The 17,957-nt window shown below is 36.5% G+C and overlaps 1 protein-coding gene across 1 annotated transcript; it reads left to right on the top strand.

The window, feature by feature from the left end:
• The first annotated feature begins 403 nt into the window (after window positions 1-403).
• LOC110894003 (NADPH--cytochrome P450 reductase-like) lies at window positions 404-17,379 on the top strand. Its single transcript, XM_022141166.2, has 17 exons — window positions 404-719; window positions 8,888-8,947; window positions 9,055-9,131; window positions 10,796-10,853; window positions 10,946-11,029; window positions 11,142-11,178; window positions 11,620-11,686; window positions 11,899-12,084; window positions 12,171-12,263; window positions 12,329-12,554; window positions 12,674-12,757; window positions 15,536-15,687; window positions 15,774-15,870; window positions 15,968-16,195; window positions 16,288-16,410; window positions 16,500-16,613; window positions 17,246-17,379. The coding sequence occupies exons 1-17, from the start codon at window positions 438-440 to the stop codon at window positions 17,354-17,356; spliced, it is 2,079 nt and encodes a 692-aa protein (XP_021996858.1). The 5' UTR covers window positions 404-437; the 3' UTR covers window positions 17,357-17,379.
• Window positions 17,380-17,957: the final 578 nt, after the last annotated feature.

Here is a 17,957-nt window from a genome sequence, read left to right as displayed (position 1 = left end):
AAAGCTTTTTATCTAATAATTTCATAGCTTCATTAATAATTAAAAAAAAAAAAAAAAACTACGTAGACAAAATTTTATAACAATTTTTTTTTTAAATAAGAAGTATATTTTATGGCATGTGACCTTTTACATATTCATTCCTTTTTATGGCAAAATAAGAAGTATATTGATTTTTCTTTTATGGCATGTGTACTTTTACATATCTATTCCTTTTTATGGCATGTGACCTTAGCTATGGTTGGGTGTGTATATGGCTACTGGCTTGTCCATTTATTCCATCTCTAAATTCCCCTATAAAACCAAATCAATATGTATATCCCACCAGCAACTTCTTCCGGTTTAGAGAGAGAATCTAGTGAGAGAAACCTCTTCAAATTTAACTTTTCTCTCTCTAGTTCAGACACCTCTATCAAACTACCGGTTTCTTGCGGGTAATAATGCAATCAGAATCAGTAAAAGTGTTTCCAATCGAATTGGTATCAGCAGTGCTGAATGAAAAGGTGACCGAGAAGTTGAACACATCAAAACTGGGAGAAAAAACGATGCTGGAGGAGAATCATAAGCTGCTGAGATTGTCCACGAAGAAACTGGTTAAGGAACCGGAGCCACAGAATGTTGTTGTGTCAAAGTTAGAGAAGAAAGCGGACGCGGATGATGGCAAGAAGAAGGTTTCGATTTTCTTTGGAACTCAAACCGGAAATGCTGAAAGTTTCGCCAAGGTATAATAGGACTAGTGAACAATGTTGTTAAAACTAGACCGGATTGATTGGTCTGAAATTCGGTGGTTCAGTTCGCATGGGTTGAACTGCCACTGGTAAGACCGATCTAAATAGGTCGAGTGGCGATTGAACTGGTGACTTGGTTCAGTTGTTAAGACTGTAAAAAGTTTGGTTAAAACCACCGAGAATATAACCTACTTAAATAAGTCGAGTGGTGGTTAGAGATGCGACTTGGTTAAGTTGTTCAACAGTTCTTAAGACCATCCCCAATAACACGACCCGTAGTGGAAAGGGTTTTGGGCATTTTTTTCCCCAAAAATGTCCCATAACGCTTGCGTCACCGTCCCTGGGGCGTTTTTGATGGTTTTTTTTGTTGGGCGTTTCTTTAAACACGCCGGATGGAAGAGAGAATGGCCAATGGAACATTTTTGATGGGTTTTTATTTTTGTTTTTTTTTTAATTTAATTTCAATATTTAATCATTGCAAGGGGCATTATACTACACCCATTTTTAACTTCAAGTCCCTTTGCTGACTAGGAGATACATGTCGGATATGTTGGTTTAATCAGGCTTTATCACAATCACAGAAAACTCACAGATAACTTTTGAAGACTCGATAATTTCATTCAATAATGCAAAGAGTTTAAATAGGGAAAACAAACAACCGAAACAAACTTACTGGGGTAAACAACTCCCCACTAACTTAGCTAAACAAACGGAAATAATGACCCACGTAAACAAATTAAACTGAAAATAAACCAAAGTTAAATAATACTCCATGACTCCACTTCCAAATAAACCTGCTGACCCATGACTCCACTTCCAAATAAACCACGTGCTTTGAATTAATCCAATACTCCCCCTGAATTCAAAGCTCCATGACTCCAAGCCTTGAACGCAGATAGCAGAACTGTTCCTTTCCTAGCGGCTTGGTAAAGACATCGGCCACCTGCTCTTCTGTAGCACAAAACTTGAGCTCCACTTTCCTTTCTTCAACCAGGTCCCTAATGTAATGAAACCTTATATCAATATGCTTGCTGCGACTGTGATAAGCTTGGTTCTTGGTTAGAAATGTCGCTGACTTGTTATCACACCAGATTGTCGTTGGATTGTCTTGATCATACCCCAGCTCCTTTAACAGCTTCCTTAACCACACGGCTTGACACGCTGCAGTATTAGCAGCTATGTATTCTGCTTCGCAGGTCGACAGTGCCACAACCGGCTGTTTCTTTGAACACCAAGAAATTGCTCCCGAGCCAATTGAGAACATGTTTGCTGACACACTCTTCCGGTCTTCAAATGAACTTCCCCAGTCACTATCAGTGAACCCTTCAAGCTTGATCTCTTGTTTCTTTCCATACCACATACCATATTCGAGTGTACCAGCCACATATCGAAGAATCCTCTTTGCTGCTCCAAGGTGAATGGACGTTGGCTTGTGCATAAACCTAGAGATAACACTTACAGAAAACACAATGTCTGGTCTAGTATGAGTGAGATAAATCAGCCCACCTACTAGACTTCTAAACTGTTTTTCATCAACCAATGTACTCCCATCTTCAAGCAGAAACTTGTCATAGGCATTCATAGGGGTAGGAATTGATTTGCACTTACTCATTCCAAACCTTTGAAGAACATCCCGTGCATACTTTCTTTGTGTTACAAAAAAACCACCAGCCTTTTTCACAACTTCCAAACCAAGAAAGTACTTCAGCTCACCAACGTCAGTCATCTCAAATTCACTGACCATTTTGGCTTTGAACTCATCCAACAATGCCTTAGAAGAACTTGTATAAACTATATCATCAACATAAAGACAAATTATGATCCGATCATTACCTGAACCTTTCTTGACATACACTGTAGGCTCATTCTTGGATCTTTCATAACCATGATTCTGAAAGTAGGTGTCAATCCTTCTGTACCAAGCCCTCGGGGCTTGTTTTAGCCCGTACAGAGCTTTGTGGAGCTTGTACACCTTTTGTTCTTCTCCTTGCACTTCAAATCCAGGCGGCTGTGACACAAACACTTCTTCGAATAGTGGGCCATTCAGAAAGGCGGACTTTACATCAAATTGATGTAACTCCCAACCTTCTTGAGCTGCCACTGATAAGACTAATCTGATAGTTTCGAATCGAGCCACTGGTGAAAAGGTCTCTTCGAAATCAATCCCATACTCTTGACTGTAACCCTTAGCCACAATCCTAGCCTTGTACTTTAGAACTCTTCCATCAGGTCCCACTTTAGTCTTGTATACCCACTTTAGCCCTATGACATTCTTGCCTTCTGGAAGTTCAGTTAAAGACCACGTCCCATGCCTTTCCAGAGCCTGCAACTCCTCTCTCATTGCATTCATCCATTCATGATGTTTTGCTGCTTCTGTGAATGATTCTGGTTCGACCAGAGATAGTGCAACCTGACATGTATCATCAAGGATTGGTGAAGTACAATCATAAAGATCGTCAAGTGTACGTACTTTAAGATGATCTCCTTCTGAACTGCTTGACCCGGTCTCTTCAATAGCATCACTACCCGACTTATCATTCAGACTTGGGCTCCCTTGATTATGGGTTGTGTCATCAACCTGGACTTGTTCATCCAACTCATCACTTTCTTGAATAACACCAGATTGTTCAACAACTTGATCACTTGCATTCCAAACTGCTTGTTCATCAAATACTACATCACGACATGTGACAATACATTACTTCACTGGATTGTACAATCGATAAGCTTTAGACTGAGTATAGTAACCAACAAATATGCATTTATTAGACTTAGTATCTAATTTCTTCCTGTGTTGAGAAGGTATTAGCCCATAAGCTGGACAGCCGAATACCCTTAAATGGCTTACAGATGGTTTAAGAGCATACCATGCCTCAAACGGTGTCTTTCCCTCAACCGCCTTAGTAGGAGATAGGTTGAGTAGATAAACAGCCGTAGCAACAGCTTCTCCCCAGAACTGGTTACCCAAACTTTTTGCCTTTAGCATACACCGAGCCATCTCAACAACAGTTCTATTCTTACGCTCCGCAACCCCGTTTTGTTCCGGGGTGTACGGTGCAGTAAGCTCACGGTGTATTCCATGTTCATCACAAAAGGCATTAAATTCCCCAGAACAAAACTCTCCCCCTCGATCTGTTCTGAGAGTTTTAAGCAATTTACCAGATTCTCTTTCAACCCTTGCTTTAAACATCTTAAATTTCTCAAAACTTTCTTACTTTTTTGTTAGAAAATAAACCCAGCTCATGCGAGTATAATCGTCAATTAGCAGAAAAAAGTAACGGTTACCTCCAAGTGATGGAGTAGGCATTGGCCCACACAAGTCTGCATGGATGAGTTGGAGCGGCTGACTTGATCTCCATGCATGAGTTGGAAAAGATCGCCTAACTTGTTTCCCATAAATACATCCTTCACATAATGCAAGAGACCTGATGCGAGGCAGCCCTGCTACAAGATCCTTGTCACTCAGTGTTCGAAGGCTGTTCTCGTTCAGATGACCATATCTTTGGTGCCAAAGAGACGGGTCATCTGGTATGATTGCCGCCAAGGAAGTTGCATGGGGTTGAGTGACATTGAAAGGAAAAACATTATTAGCACTCATCATAACTTTGCACATTCGTTCACCTGTTCTTTTGTTTGTAACAGTACATGCATCTCCATCAAACACAAGCATGTAACCTGCCCTCATCAACTGACCAACACTTAACAAGTTATACCCTAGGGCAGGAGCGAATTGAACATCAGACAAAGATTTGGTAACCCCAGGTGACACCTCAAGTTTAACACTCCCTTCTCCTTCCACTTGAATGCTTTTCCCATTGCACATCTTAACTGAAACCTTCTTTGTTTCATCTAATCTCTTAAACAACTCCTGCTGCCCAGTCATATGATTGGAACACCCACTGTCTATATACCACACTTTGCTTACTTGGCTTCTACCTCGTCCTTCAGCCATCAAGACTTTGCTATCCCCTTCATCCAAACTCTCATCATCTTTCATGACCATGAAGAGCTGATTCTCTTCTTCCTCCACACTTTCATTATTTAGAACAGCATGAGCCTGCGGCTCAGCCCAGCAATCAGCCTTCACATGCCCGTAACGGTTACAATTGTAGCATTGAATACTACTTCTGCCTCTACCGAACGATCTGCCACGTCCACGTCCACGACCTCGAAAGGTTCCTCTTCCTCTACCCCGGATTGGCATATGCGTTTCATCGACCTCAGCCGGAAACGCCTGTTCCTCTTTAACAACATCATTGGACCTGTTAACCCTAGCCTCATGGGATTGTAACGACCCCATGAGTTGATCAAAAGAAAGAGTTTCCAGGTGCTTTGATTCTTCAATTGCTGTAACGACATGGTCCCATTTGGATGGCAGACTTCGCAGCACCTTTTCAACTATAACTTGATCAGTTACTTCCTCACCATAAGCACGTTTTTTGTTCACGATCTGCATAACCCTAGACAGAAAATCAGAAATTGCCTCGTTGTCTTTCATCTGCAGTGTTTCAGATTCTCTACGCAACCGTTGTAACTTCACAGTGAGAACCTTTGAATCTCCCTGAAACTCCGTTTGAAGAAGAGTCCAGGCCTGTTTTGCGGTTGTTGCAGCAGCAATTCGAGAAAACACACTGTCGTGAACCCCCTGCTGGATGAGAGCCAGTGCTCTCGCATCTTCCTTCCTATTTTTCTTCAACTTAGTCTGATCGTCGTCTTCAGCAGAAAAACCCTGACTCACAAACTCCCAGAGATCTTTTGATCGAAGAAGTGTCTTCATGCGAATGCTCCAGAACTCATAGCCTTCACCCTTGAAGACAGGAGTGACAGGTTGTTGAGTTGGATCAGATGAAGCACCAGCCATGATGACGATGAATCTTGAGCGTAGCTCTGATACCAGATGTTGGTTTAATCAGGCTTTATCACAATCACAGAAAACTCACACAGATAACTTTTGAAGACTCGATAATTTCATTCAATAATGCAAAGAGTTTAAATAGGGAAAACAAACAACCGAAAAAAACTTACTGGGGTAAACAACTCCCCACTAACTTAGCTAAACAAACGGAAATACTGACCCACGTAAACAAATTAAACTGAAAATAAACCAAAGTTAAATAATACTCCATGACTCCACTTCCAAATAAACCTGCTGACCCATGACTCCACTTCCAAATAAACCACGTGCTTTGAATTAATCCAATAGGATAATATCCAAGAGAGGGGCTTGAAGTTCAAGCCCCACTACACATGGTCTAAGGCATGGGCAGATTCAGTATACTTTGTCTCCGAAGTGCATTCTGAAGTGTGTTTTTTGTCGTTTTATGTATAAGATACCCTTAAACAAATATTAGGATACCTCTAAATAAATTATGGTAGAGAAACGACGGCTAGTAGTGGCGCTGCGATGTTCCTCCGAAGTTGTTCGGACCGGAAGAAAGAACATAGAAGAAAAAAATAGGGTTTTGTTAATAGGAAGAGAACATAAAGAAGAAGAAGATATTGTTTTGTTAACATATTTAAACAAAACCTATATGAGCTTTCTTTGAAAACAAAACCCTTACTAAAAGTCCAATCTTAATTTTAATGTATTTTTTTCACTACAACCTCAACTTTAATTGAAATATATTTTTTCCACTTTATAAATGTGCAGTTTCCTATAGTTAATATATCAATTTTCAAGATTTGTGAATTTTGTTTTAACTTTTAAGTTTCGCTTTTCAATGGTAACCATAAGTTATTATGTTTTTAAGTTACGCAAAGTAAATATGTGTTCTTTTATGGTTTCATTTTACACTTTGAAATAAGTCATTATTATTATTATTATTATTATTATTATATTTGAAAAGATACTTTATTATATTTTCAATTCCTGACCAGGGTACAATAAGTTATCCACATCAATTGTTCAGCTTCAAGAGGGCAAAGTTTTGTCTTTGATAGATTAGGATTTGCAATTCAGAAAGGAATAACAAGGTATCTTATTGCACGTCTATCTTCTGTTTTAATGTAACTTTAGTATTTTTAAATGCCAACAAGTAAAGTATAATATTAAATTAAAATGTCAAAAAAAAAAAGAATTAATCATTAATCAAATCCATCAAATGCCAATGAAAGTAATAGTAGAAGACGTCGATAAAAGTTGAATTATCAGAATATTTTTATGACTCTGATAGTAATAAGATATGACGTTTTGCCAGTTATACTCCAGATATTTTTGTTTATTAGGGTATATAAGAGTGGTTGGAGAACATGCAAAGTAAAATTAAAATGAAATATCATACTATGTATTCTATCCACTACTTGAGTTACCTTTGGTCTTGTCTACGCAAGCTCTTGTTGAAATATCCTTTTTTTTCGCACAATAAAGTTTTGTCAAAATTGATTTGCGCGACAACATCGTTAAGTTTTTTATTATCGTGTTTTCTTCATTATTATATGAATGTACGGTAAAAAAATGAGATATCACATAACTTTTGAGCTAGTTCTTTCACTGGTTTAAGAGGTTTTGTTCCAATTTTTCTGCCCATGTGGCATTTTTTTTGCCATTCTCATTATTGTTGCACATGTGTTTTGGTTTCTACAAAAATGATGAAAAAACAACCATTGTGAGTCCCATTCTATTATATGCATATAAGTATAATATAGAGAGAGAATTAGAGGTGGGCCATGTTAACTTTCTTTGGCTTTCACTATTCTTAAATTCTATATATCTTATTTTTTACATATTTTTTCACTCTGTCTCTCTAAACGTATGTATAGAGAGATAGACGAAGTGATGCGTAGATATTAACTACTTTTATAAAATATACGAAGAGATTACTAAATAAATTGGCTAAAAATAAAAAATAGATAACGATGTGGCAATGTTTTTGGTTATTTTTATTGGGTGAGTGTTTAGTGTTTTTAAAGAATAAGTATTTTTATGATGTGTCGGTTGACTAGACATGTTTTTATACGTTTTTCTGATTCCTTATTGTGGATGCTCTAAGTAAAAGGTTTTTATATACAAAGTTATATTTTCACTAGTTAAATTAATTAGTTACATATTCTCTAAGAAAAAAATTATCTCATTTAAAATAATATTTATTTTCTGAATATTTTTTCGTTAATGTGACTGGACCAATAAGCCGGTAGAGTGGCAGTGATGACAAGTGGTGTAAACGAGCTGAGAGTCGAGTCTGAGCTCAAGTTTAGTTCGTTTATTATTTATTGATTTTTTTAATGACAACTTTTTTGTGTTTGGTCACCGTACTCCCCAAATTCGAGAGCTCTGTTGCATGCCCCACTCCGGCCAAACTACGTTGTCTTAATCGGGCCTACTAGAGTCTGGCTTGGAGTTTCCCGGGAAATCATACCACCAGCTGCCACTTGACAATCATTGTACCACCATAAGAGGAGAACTCTCGGGAGTAACACATAGTGGGACGAATACCCCGGTGGACTCGGGATTCGAACTAACAACGTCGCACAAGACCTAGCTTAAATCCTAAATTGCCTTAATCCATCAAAAGTGATAAAGTGAGGATCGGACTTAGGGGCTGTTTGGCTAAGCTTATTTTAGTGACTTATTTACTTATTTACTTTTTGAAAAGTTAAAAGGTGTTTGGGTTAGCTTATTATGTGAGAGGAATAAGTAAATAAGTCATTCCACTATGACTTATTTGCTTTTCAAATAAGCAAACAAGTAAATAAGTCATTCCAATAAGCTTAGCCAAACAACCCCTTAGGACTCCATCAGAGAAACCATGCCTCTTACCACTAGCCTATAACCTGAGTTTATTAATTAATTTATAAATTTTAAATTTTTTATAAGACATATAATATATACTATTTATATATTTTTTGGTAACTTCTGATATATAATAACTATTGTATGACTATATATTTATTATATTTTATGAAGATTATATAAACTAGAAGGTCCGTTTAGGTTTGGGAGTCAGTCTGACTTTGTTATTAGGAAAAAAGGATTATTTTAAGGCTTAGACTCGTTTATAAATTATAGGACTTGTTTAGCTTCGTGGGTATCTCATGAGCATCGACCTTATCTTGTTTACACTTTAGTGGTGATCGGTCTCGTTTTAAGACAATGAAGTTGATGCATCGTTATTTCCAACATATAAAGTTTTTCGGTGTTATTTTGACTTTTTTTATATGTAAAGGCATTTGTAGAAGAAGCAAAAGTTCGATATGAAAAGGCAACCTTTAAAGTAATTGATTTGGTGAGTTCAATTTTTAGATGCTACTACACAAACAGAATCTTTCTTTAATACTTGAAGTTAATATTATTATTAAATGTTTAAATTGCAACAATATTTTTTAATCTTAGGATGCTTATGCTGATGATGACGATGAGTATGAGGAGAAACTTAAGAAAGAGTCGTTGGCATTTTTCTTTGTAGCTACGTAAGTCGTCATCATATTTGATTGCTAGTTTGCTACACTGTTTTTATCTTAACACTACTAGAAAATTCAGCTTTATCGGCGACACATGTCGTCGCTTTTGCTAGCTGAAATGGATCCCATGACACGGATGGACCTTTAGCGGCAATATATTAGCAGTCGCCGCTAATACCGGTGCCACTAAAACTCATTATTCTTGTAATTCCATATTTTTGTTTATATTTAAATTATGGATTTGGAATGCATTGACCTAATCGTAGCACGTTTGGTCCACACATAAAAAACCTCGGGTCCTACAATTATATATATCGTTTACGAGTGATGATTAATAGTAACTTAATTTTTATAATAATATATAGTTTTTTATTATTTAATATATTATAATAATTTATTATTATATTCACTTTTAATAACATATTTTTCTTTTTTTAACATATATTTCCTTTACCTTTTTTAATATTTTTTTTCTTTTTTTGAACATATATTAATTTATCGATTAATTTGATACTTCTTTAATAATTTACGTTTATAACTTTTTCCTAAATTTAAGTACGTAGTTGTGCTTGATTTCTTTCCCTGACGTTCCGTTATAAGTTTTATTAAAAACGAAGTTGTACTCAAAATAAAGTATTTATTTGGTATCATAAAACGGTACTATGATAAACTAAATCGTTCTAATGGTTTGACTTTTTAAACAACATACTTTATTTTCAAATCACGTTTGTTTTACATTATCATTTGCTCGGTTTCGCCGCAAGGCGCGATTAAAAAAAAAAAAAAACTAGTTTACAATCATAAATTAACCTTCTACACCCCGCCTATTAGATTTTTTTCCCTGTTTTTTTTTTCATTTCAATAACTTATACTTTTTTTTGACTTTTAGTGTAGTTCTTTGTAATTTCAAAAATACTACTATTACACTTATTTATCTTTATCTACGACATAAATGTTATATTTAATTTATTTAAATAATATAGAACATTATTTATTAAAAGCTATAAGAATCAAATTTACAATTTAAATAAAGAAAGAAAAAAATTGAAAAATAAAGGGTCACCATGAAGGGTGTAGAATGTATGGTTATAAATAGATTACCTTTTAAATAAAGAAAGACAAAAATTTAAAAATTTTAAAGGTCACCATGAAGGGTGTAGAAGGTATGGTTATAAATAGATTACCTTAAAATATATTTAAAAAATTGAAAATTTTACCCCTATATTCTAAAACTACATAAAAAAAACCCACACTTGTTTAGAGTTTCTCGATTTCTCTCTCTAACCTCAACAACCCATTCACTTGGTGTCGCCGAAAGAGCGTGAACCATTTGTTGCTTCATGTCAATGGCCGCTTGGTCTAGTGTCACTATGTGTTTATCCCATCAAAGTAGTGCGCGTTCAAGTCCCTGGAAACCAATGTATTGTAACTCCACGATAACAAGTGAGACTAAACTCGCATGCATGTTCATATAAAACTTACGTGCTGAGCTGCGAAAGATCATTTCATATGAACTTAACATAATTTTAATGTGTTAAAATTTATAAACATTGTGGACCAAATTCATGTAACTAATGATATATAATATCTACGCATATAACAACATAAATATGTATGAGGTAGTTAGTAAGTACCCCTTCTGATCAAATCAGGTATGTTATTTGATTATCTAGGTATGGATCTGGTGAGCCAACAGATAATGCGGTCAGATTTTATGAATGGTTTACAGAGGTAAATGTTTTGTGCTTGTGTAATTTCTCACTATGCTGGTGAGATTTAAACATGATATGAATGTTAATATAGATTATTCTGTACATGTGTAGGGGGATAAGAAAGGAGAATGGCTTAAGAAACTTCAATATGGAGTGTTCGGCGTCGGCGACAGGCGATACGGGCATTTCAACAAGGTAATTATCATCTTATTAATTTCATTTTGTTTTCTCGATAATCAAACAGCTGCAGGCATCATCTATCTTTTGTAAAGGCCGAATTATACACTTGTTCTTTAATCTTTTGTAGGTTGGAATAGTGGTCGATGGTAAACTCGAAGAGATGGGTATGTTTAATTCCCTAAAATGATTATTTCTAATTTAATTTTAGGGAAAATTACAAAACTAGCCATTGACCAAAACCACTAACAAAACTAGCCACCTTCCACGTCCTTGGAGAGACGCATCATGCAGGGGATGCGTCTTTGGAGAGATTTCATGCACGGGATGCATCTGTGGGTCCACCTCATGCGTCTCAGGGTCCCCTCATGCGTCTGGGGGGTCTCCTTATGCGTCTATGGGTCCACCTCATGTGTCTGGGGTCTCCTCATGCGTCTGGAATTATGCAACTTTTAGATACGCCACGTGTCCATTTTTTATTGGGTTTCAGTGACGTGGCTCCAAAGACGCAGGAGGTGGCTAGTTTTGAAAGTGGGTTTGGTCAATGGGTCGTCTTGTATTTCCCTTATGTTCATGCGAATGCTAATCTTTACTATTACCATTTTCAGGTGCAAAACGCCTTGTACCTTTGGGCCTTGGAGATGAACAATCTATTGAAGATGATTTTGCAGCATGGTATAAATAAGAGTAAATTCACCTTTTCAAAACGGGTCTGGTAAAAGGTCAAGTTCATGTCAAAACGGGGGTCTCATTTAAATGGGCTCAGCTTGCAAAGGATCCTTTTTTTTGTACAAACCCAATATTTTTTAAAATATTGGTTCGCTCTCGGCAGTTTTATTATGCATCAATGAGTGAATTTACAGTTTTTTTATTAATATCATCTTTAGGAAAGAGTTAGTGTGGCCTGAGTTGGATCGATTGTTGCGTGACAAGGATGACATGAGTGTTGCCACTCCTTACACAGCTGCTGTTTTAGAATACCGAGTTGTATATCATGACAAACCCGACCCATCTACAGAAGACCAAACTTATACAAATGGTCATTCTGTTCATGATGCTCAACATCCAAGCAGGTATTGATAAATCTTGAATGTCCGAATATCGTTTTCTCATCTTATCACATTCTTAACCGGCTATCATAAATCATGTCTTTTTAAAGATCCAATGTGGCATTCAAAAAGGAACTACACACCCCTCAGTCCGACCGGTCTTGCACTCATTTGGAATTTGACATCTCTAACACCGGATTATCGTAAGTCGCTCATTATTTGTTATCTTTGACCCGAAACTAGAAGTGCTAAAGGTTATTTTTCTTAGATATGAGACAGGTGATCAAGTTGGTGTCTACTGTGAGAATTTAAGTGAAGTTGTAGATGAAGCTGTAAGATTAGTCGGCTTACCACCCGATACTTATTTCTCAATCCATGCCGATAAAGAGGACGGAACGCCAATCAGTGGCTCCACCTTGCCACCTCCGTTCCCTCCATGCACTTTAAGAAACGCATTGGCGCGCTACGCAGATGTTTTAAGTTCTCCTAGAAAGGTAACACATTTATATATGCTTGGTCTATGAACCTAAAGGAACATATGTCATTTATAGTGTTGTCATAAAACATACATGGTTACATATTGTAATCATATTTATTATATTATGTATACCAGACGGCTTTGCTTGCTCTGGCTGCTCATGCTTCTGATCCCAGTGAAGCGGATCGACTAAAATTTCTCGCATCGCCAGCGGGCAAGGTACGGATTTCTTTCACTGATCTTGGTTAATGGTTTTTATCTTTATTAAAAAATGAAACATGCTGTTGTTTGAAATCATAATCTCTTCACATCCTATAAGTATTAGGGTTTGTTATGTAATTAGTTAATAGTTAGTTTTTATTAGAATTAGATTAGTGATAGAAGTGCGGGGACTAGATGCGACAAAACGAAAGATAGTAACCTACATGTTTTTGGATCGACACATCCAAGGGACGTATCCCTTCACTGATCGACGGCAGGAAACAAGAAACACAGGGACGCAACTTTTCATCTTCGATTAAGAGCCACAAGATCAAAAGACATACCTGTTCGTGAAGAGACACGTCTATTGGATTCGCACCTCTTCAATTAGTATAAATAGGGTTAGATTTCTATTGTAAAAACCTGATTCACTTGTACATATTCACGATTTGTATTCTTTCAATTAAGGTTAGTTTGTGTTTATTCGTTCATTGTGTTTTTCATTATTCGTTATCAAGATTCTGGGCAACAGTGGTATCAGAGCCTAGGGCTCAAATTCGTTTCGGAAAACAATCATCAGGCGGGTGGTTGAATTCCCCTAACAATTCTGATCACGCAGGAGGCGTCGATTAGGTTGTTTTTTGTTAAGTTTTAACACCAATCGCATCAAGAGGGTACGATTGTTGTTCGTTTCGTTAATCGTTCATCAGGAGGGTGTTCGATTTTTATCTGATCATCACTAAGGGTGTTCAGATTCTGAGTTTTTTTGTTAATTCAAATCACGGCAAGAGGCTACGATTCGGGTTAAGAAGACGGAAACAAATCTGAGAAGTTTGTATTCCGGTTTCAAGAAGCAATCGCAAATCTGAGAAGTTTGGGTTGTTTGAAATTTGCAAAAGACACAAAATCTGAGAAGTTTTGTGATATCAAAGCATCAAGAGGGTGTTCGGTTGAGAAGTTTAGTCGCAAATCAAGCGGGTTTGGGGCTGATTTTTGGTTTATGTTTAGAGAGTCGCGAATCAAGAAGGAAGAAAAAAAACGCAGCCAAGAGGGTTGTTAAGAAAAGTCAGAAAACCGTGCAGAGAATCACGATAAGAGAAGTCGGTCGGTTCGCAAATTCCAGGTTCTACGTTCTATTTTTTCTGGAATTTATATAAGATTTAGAAATTGGTTTGATTCCGTTAGAAAGTTAGTGTGAATTTTTTTTGGAATCATAGACTTCGGTTTTAGGAGAAAACCAAAGTTTAGAAAGTGAAAATTGTTGGAAAGAAATTATGGCGGATTCAGGAGGAGCCTCTCCGTCAAACGCGGTAGTAATTAGAGAGGGTAGTTCGTTCTCCCAGTTTCAGTGTCCTATCTTAAAGTCTACAAACTATACGGTATTGGCAATCCGTATAAAAACCATTTTGAGGGCAAACGGATTATGGGAAATGATAGAACCAAAAGAAAATACGCAAGCGGATGAAAAGAAGGATATGATGGCGACCGCTTATTTATTTCAAGCACTACCGGAAGATATGATAATACAAGTTGCAAGTTGCAAGAGTGCAAAAGAAATTTGGGATGCATTAAAGACTAGACACGTCGGTGCAGATCGAGTGCAAAAGGCACGTCTTCAAACGCTCAAAACAGAGTTTGAGATGTTAAAGATGAAGGAGGAAGACACTATCGATTCGTTCACTGCAAGACTAAATAGTATTGTCACGAGGGCAAGTGGTCTTGGATCAACTTTTCATCAACCGACTTTAGTACGGAAACTTCTGAGTTCTGTACCGAAAAGGTTCGTTCAAATTGTTGCAACCATTGAACAATTCGCTGATTTAGAAACAACGACGCTAGACGAGACAATTGGAAGGTTGAAAGCCTATGAAGAAAGGACCGGTTTGGTGGATGAAAACCCGGTATATAATCAAGAGAAACTTATGTATACGCGACGCGACAAGAACTATGGTCGTGGAAGACGTTTTGGGAAGAATGGACAAGGAAGGTTCAACTCATCGCAAGACAAATGGCGTGATGGAAAGTTCAAACAACAAGAAGAAGAAGATGATGAAGATTCATCACATGATGCTTATAAGAGTAGAAGCAACCAAAAGAAGTTTGGGAAGGATTTGAGCAAGATAAAATGCTACAATTGCCAAAAGTTTGGTCATTATGCCTCAGATTGTCCTGAATCAAATCAAAGAGGAGAAGAAACAAATCTGGTATAGGAAGACGAGGAACCAACTCTCCTAATGGCAATCAAAGAAAACTGCAATGATCTACTTCAACAAGCACATGATGGCAAGCAAGATATGGAGAAAGATCAAGGTGCAACTTAAGGATGTTCGAGATTAGGGGGTGAATGAAATCATAATCTCTTCACATCCTATAAGTATTAGGGTTTGTTATGTAATTAGTTAATAGTTAGTTTTTATTAGAATTAGATTAGTGATAGAAGTGCGGGGACTAGATGCGACAAAACGAAAGATAGTAACCTACATGTTTTTGGATCGACACATCCAAGGGACGTATCCCTTCACTGATCGACGGCAGGAAACAAGAAACACAGGGACGCAACTTTTCATCTTCGATTAAGAGCCACAAGATCAAAAGACATACCTGTTCGTGAAGAGACACGTCTATTGGATTCGCACCTCTTCAACTAGTATAAATAGGGTTAGATTTCTATTGTAAAAACCTGATTCACTTGTACATATTCACGATTTGTATTCTTTCAATTAAGGTTAGTTTGTGTTTATTCGTTCATTGTGTTTTTCATTATTCGTTATCAAGATTCTGGGCAACATTGTTTAGGATGAATATGCTCAGTGGATTGTTGCAAGCCAGAGAAGTCTTCTTGAGGTTATGGAGGCATTCCCGTCAGCCAAGCCTCCACTTGGCGTTTTCTTCGCGGCTGTGGCGCGACGCATACAGCCTCGATACTACTCGATTTCTTCTTGTCCAAAGTTAGTAGTTTATATATGCTATATATTAAGTAACCTCTTCTATATTAACGTAATCCCATTTTTATTAATTTTTTAAAAATTTACAGGGTGACACCGAACCGCATTCATATCGCTTGTTCATTAGTTTATGATAAAATGCCTGCAAGCCGTATCCATAAAGGACTTTCTTCAACCTGGATTAAGGTATTACCATCACTCCTATTTCTGAATCCAATTTGTTGGTAGTATATGGTAATTTACAGGCTTTAAATATACTAAAATTTGGTGATTTATTTTTCAGAATGCTACGCCTTTGACTGAAAGTAAGGATTGTAGTTGGGCACCCATTTTTGTTAGAACATCCAACTTTAGACTTCCTGCTGACCCCAAAGTCCCGATTATCATGATTGGGCCCGGCACTGGACTGGCTCCTTTCAGGGGCTTTCTTCAAGAAAGACAAACTTTGAAGGAAGCTGGAACCGAGCTCGGGCCATCTATTTTCTTTTTCGGATGCAGAAACCGCAATGTGGTAAGCTAAACAAAAAATAATAATGATAATTACAAACGCTATGCTTCATTAGTGGCAAGTTATGAATCTGTTATGTAATATTATAACTGCAGGATTTTATATACGAGGACGAACTAAACAACTTTCTGGAGACTGGCGTTCTTTCTGAGCTTGTTGTTGCTTTCTCCCGTGAAGGGGCAGCTAAAGAGTATGTGCAACATAAAATGGGCCAAAAGGTAGGAAATATTAAACGACTGTCTTTATTATATTCTAACATATTATATTAGTTTTTTCTTTTTTTTGTTAATGTGAGATGTTATTACAGGCTTCAGAAATCTGGAATTTGCTTTCAGAGGGAGCGTATTTATATGTATGTGGTGATCCTAAATGCATGGCTAAAGATGTACACCGAGCGCTTCACACAATTGTGCAAGAACAGGTGTGTTCACTTTGGTCTTAACGGTATACATACATAAATACATATATATACACACACATGCATAAATATATATAGGATAAGGAGAAAACCCTCCATTTTGAGAAAACCCTAGAAAACCCAACCTCCCGACTTTTTTTTTTTTTTTTGAAAAAATAACACATGTAATATACATGTTTTTAAGAGTTTTGAGCAAAAAAAAATCAAAAAAGCGCCGAGTGGTTTTTTTTTTTAAATAAACAAGTTTCAGCAACTTTTTCACCAACATGTGTTAGACAAAAAGTTGCTGAAACTTGTTTATTTTTTTTTTAAAAAAACCACTCGGCGCTTTTTTGATTTTTTGGCTCAAAACTCTTAAAACATGTATATTACATGTGTTATTTTTTTCAAAAAAAAAGTCGGGAGGTTGGGTTTTCTCAAATTTTTAGGGTTTTCTATCTAACCTTGCCCAATATATATAATATGTGTGTGTATATTATGGTATGAAGTAGCTGCTACTATACATAATTGGCTTTCTGGTGTTTAATAAATTGAGGTCCATTTAGGCTCAAACTTGACATACACTACACCCTTAAGTCGACTTTCTGAGTGCCCGTTTTAACTAACAAAATTGCCGTTTTCTTATATGATTTCAGGGATCTCTAGACTCATCCAAGGCAGAGTTGTATCTGAAGAATCTACAATTGTCAGGAAGATATCTTCGTGTTTCAAGAAGGGTAAATAGCACAAAAATTAAAAATTGTTGAATAAGTTTGAATAATAGAGGTGTACAATTACTGTGAGACACTATTAAAAATATCCAATTGTTTTGATATTTTGTCTTAAATAAGATTCCCCAAAGTTGTGGACTTGTTAAGCTATTCTATTATGTAGTGAAGAATGAAAGTTTTATGATTTTTTTAGAGATGGATATTAAAGATGAATTCTTAAAAAAAATTGTTTATGTTTTGAAATATGGATTTTCTAAGGACCGGATATAATTCGATAGGATAATTTGCTCATCTTTGAAATTGTGAATGCGTTATTCCCTTTTATAGAGGAAAATTTTCTAAAAATCTGAAACATATTTTTTAAACAATTATAAAACAAAACATTATGCATTACAAACACATAATATTAAACACGGTTAATAAATTATTACACAACGCCCGGGCCTAATCAAACATAATAAACCCTAACTAAGCATACTTCATTAACCTAATAGTTGTGGTCTTCTGCATCTGAATTATGCTCTACTCTACGTTCCAATTCGTGGTCAGTTGAATTTTCAGGAAAGATTGTTTCCTTTAAAATATTTAAAATATATAGCATGTGTATTTTTTGATTATCAATACCTCTTTCCTCCAA

The sequence above is a fragment of the Helianthus annuus genome, chromosome 12 (assembly GCF_002127325.2).
Source record: "Helianthus annuus cultivar XRQ/B chromosome 12, HanXRQr2.0-SUNRISE, whole genome shotgun sequence".
In the NCBI taxonomy this organism is placed as follows: domain Eukaryota; kingdom Viridiplantae; phylum Streptophyta; class Magnoliopsida; order Asterales; family Asteraceae; genus Helianthus; species Helianthus annuus.
Note: the sequence above shows the minus strand (reverse complement) of the source record. Positions and strands in the feature narration are given on the sequence as shown.

Coding starts and splice junctions, on each gene's coding strand:
- LOC110894003 (XM_022141166.2), top strand. CDS start 438: ATGCAATCAGAATCAGTAAAAGTGTTTCCAATCGAATTGGTATCAGCA. Junction 9,132..10,795: donor GCATTTTTCTTTGTAGCTAC/GTAAGTCGTCAT, acceptor TTGATTATCTAG/GTATGGATCTGGTGAGCCAA. Junction 12,555..12,673: donor TTTTAAGTTCTCCTAGAAAG/GTAACACATTTA, acceptor TATGTATACCAG/ACGGCTTTGCTTGCTCTGGC.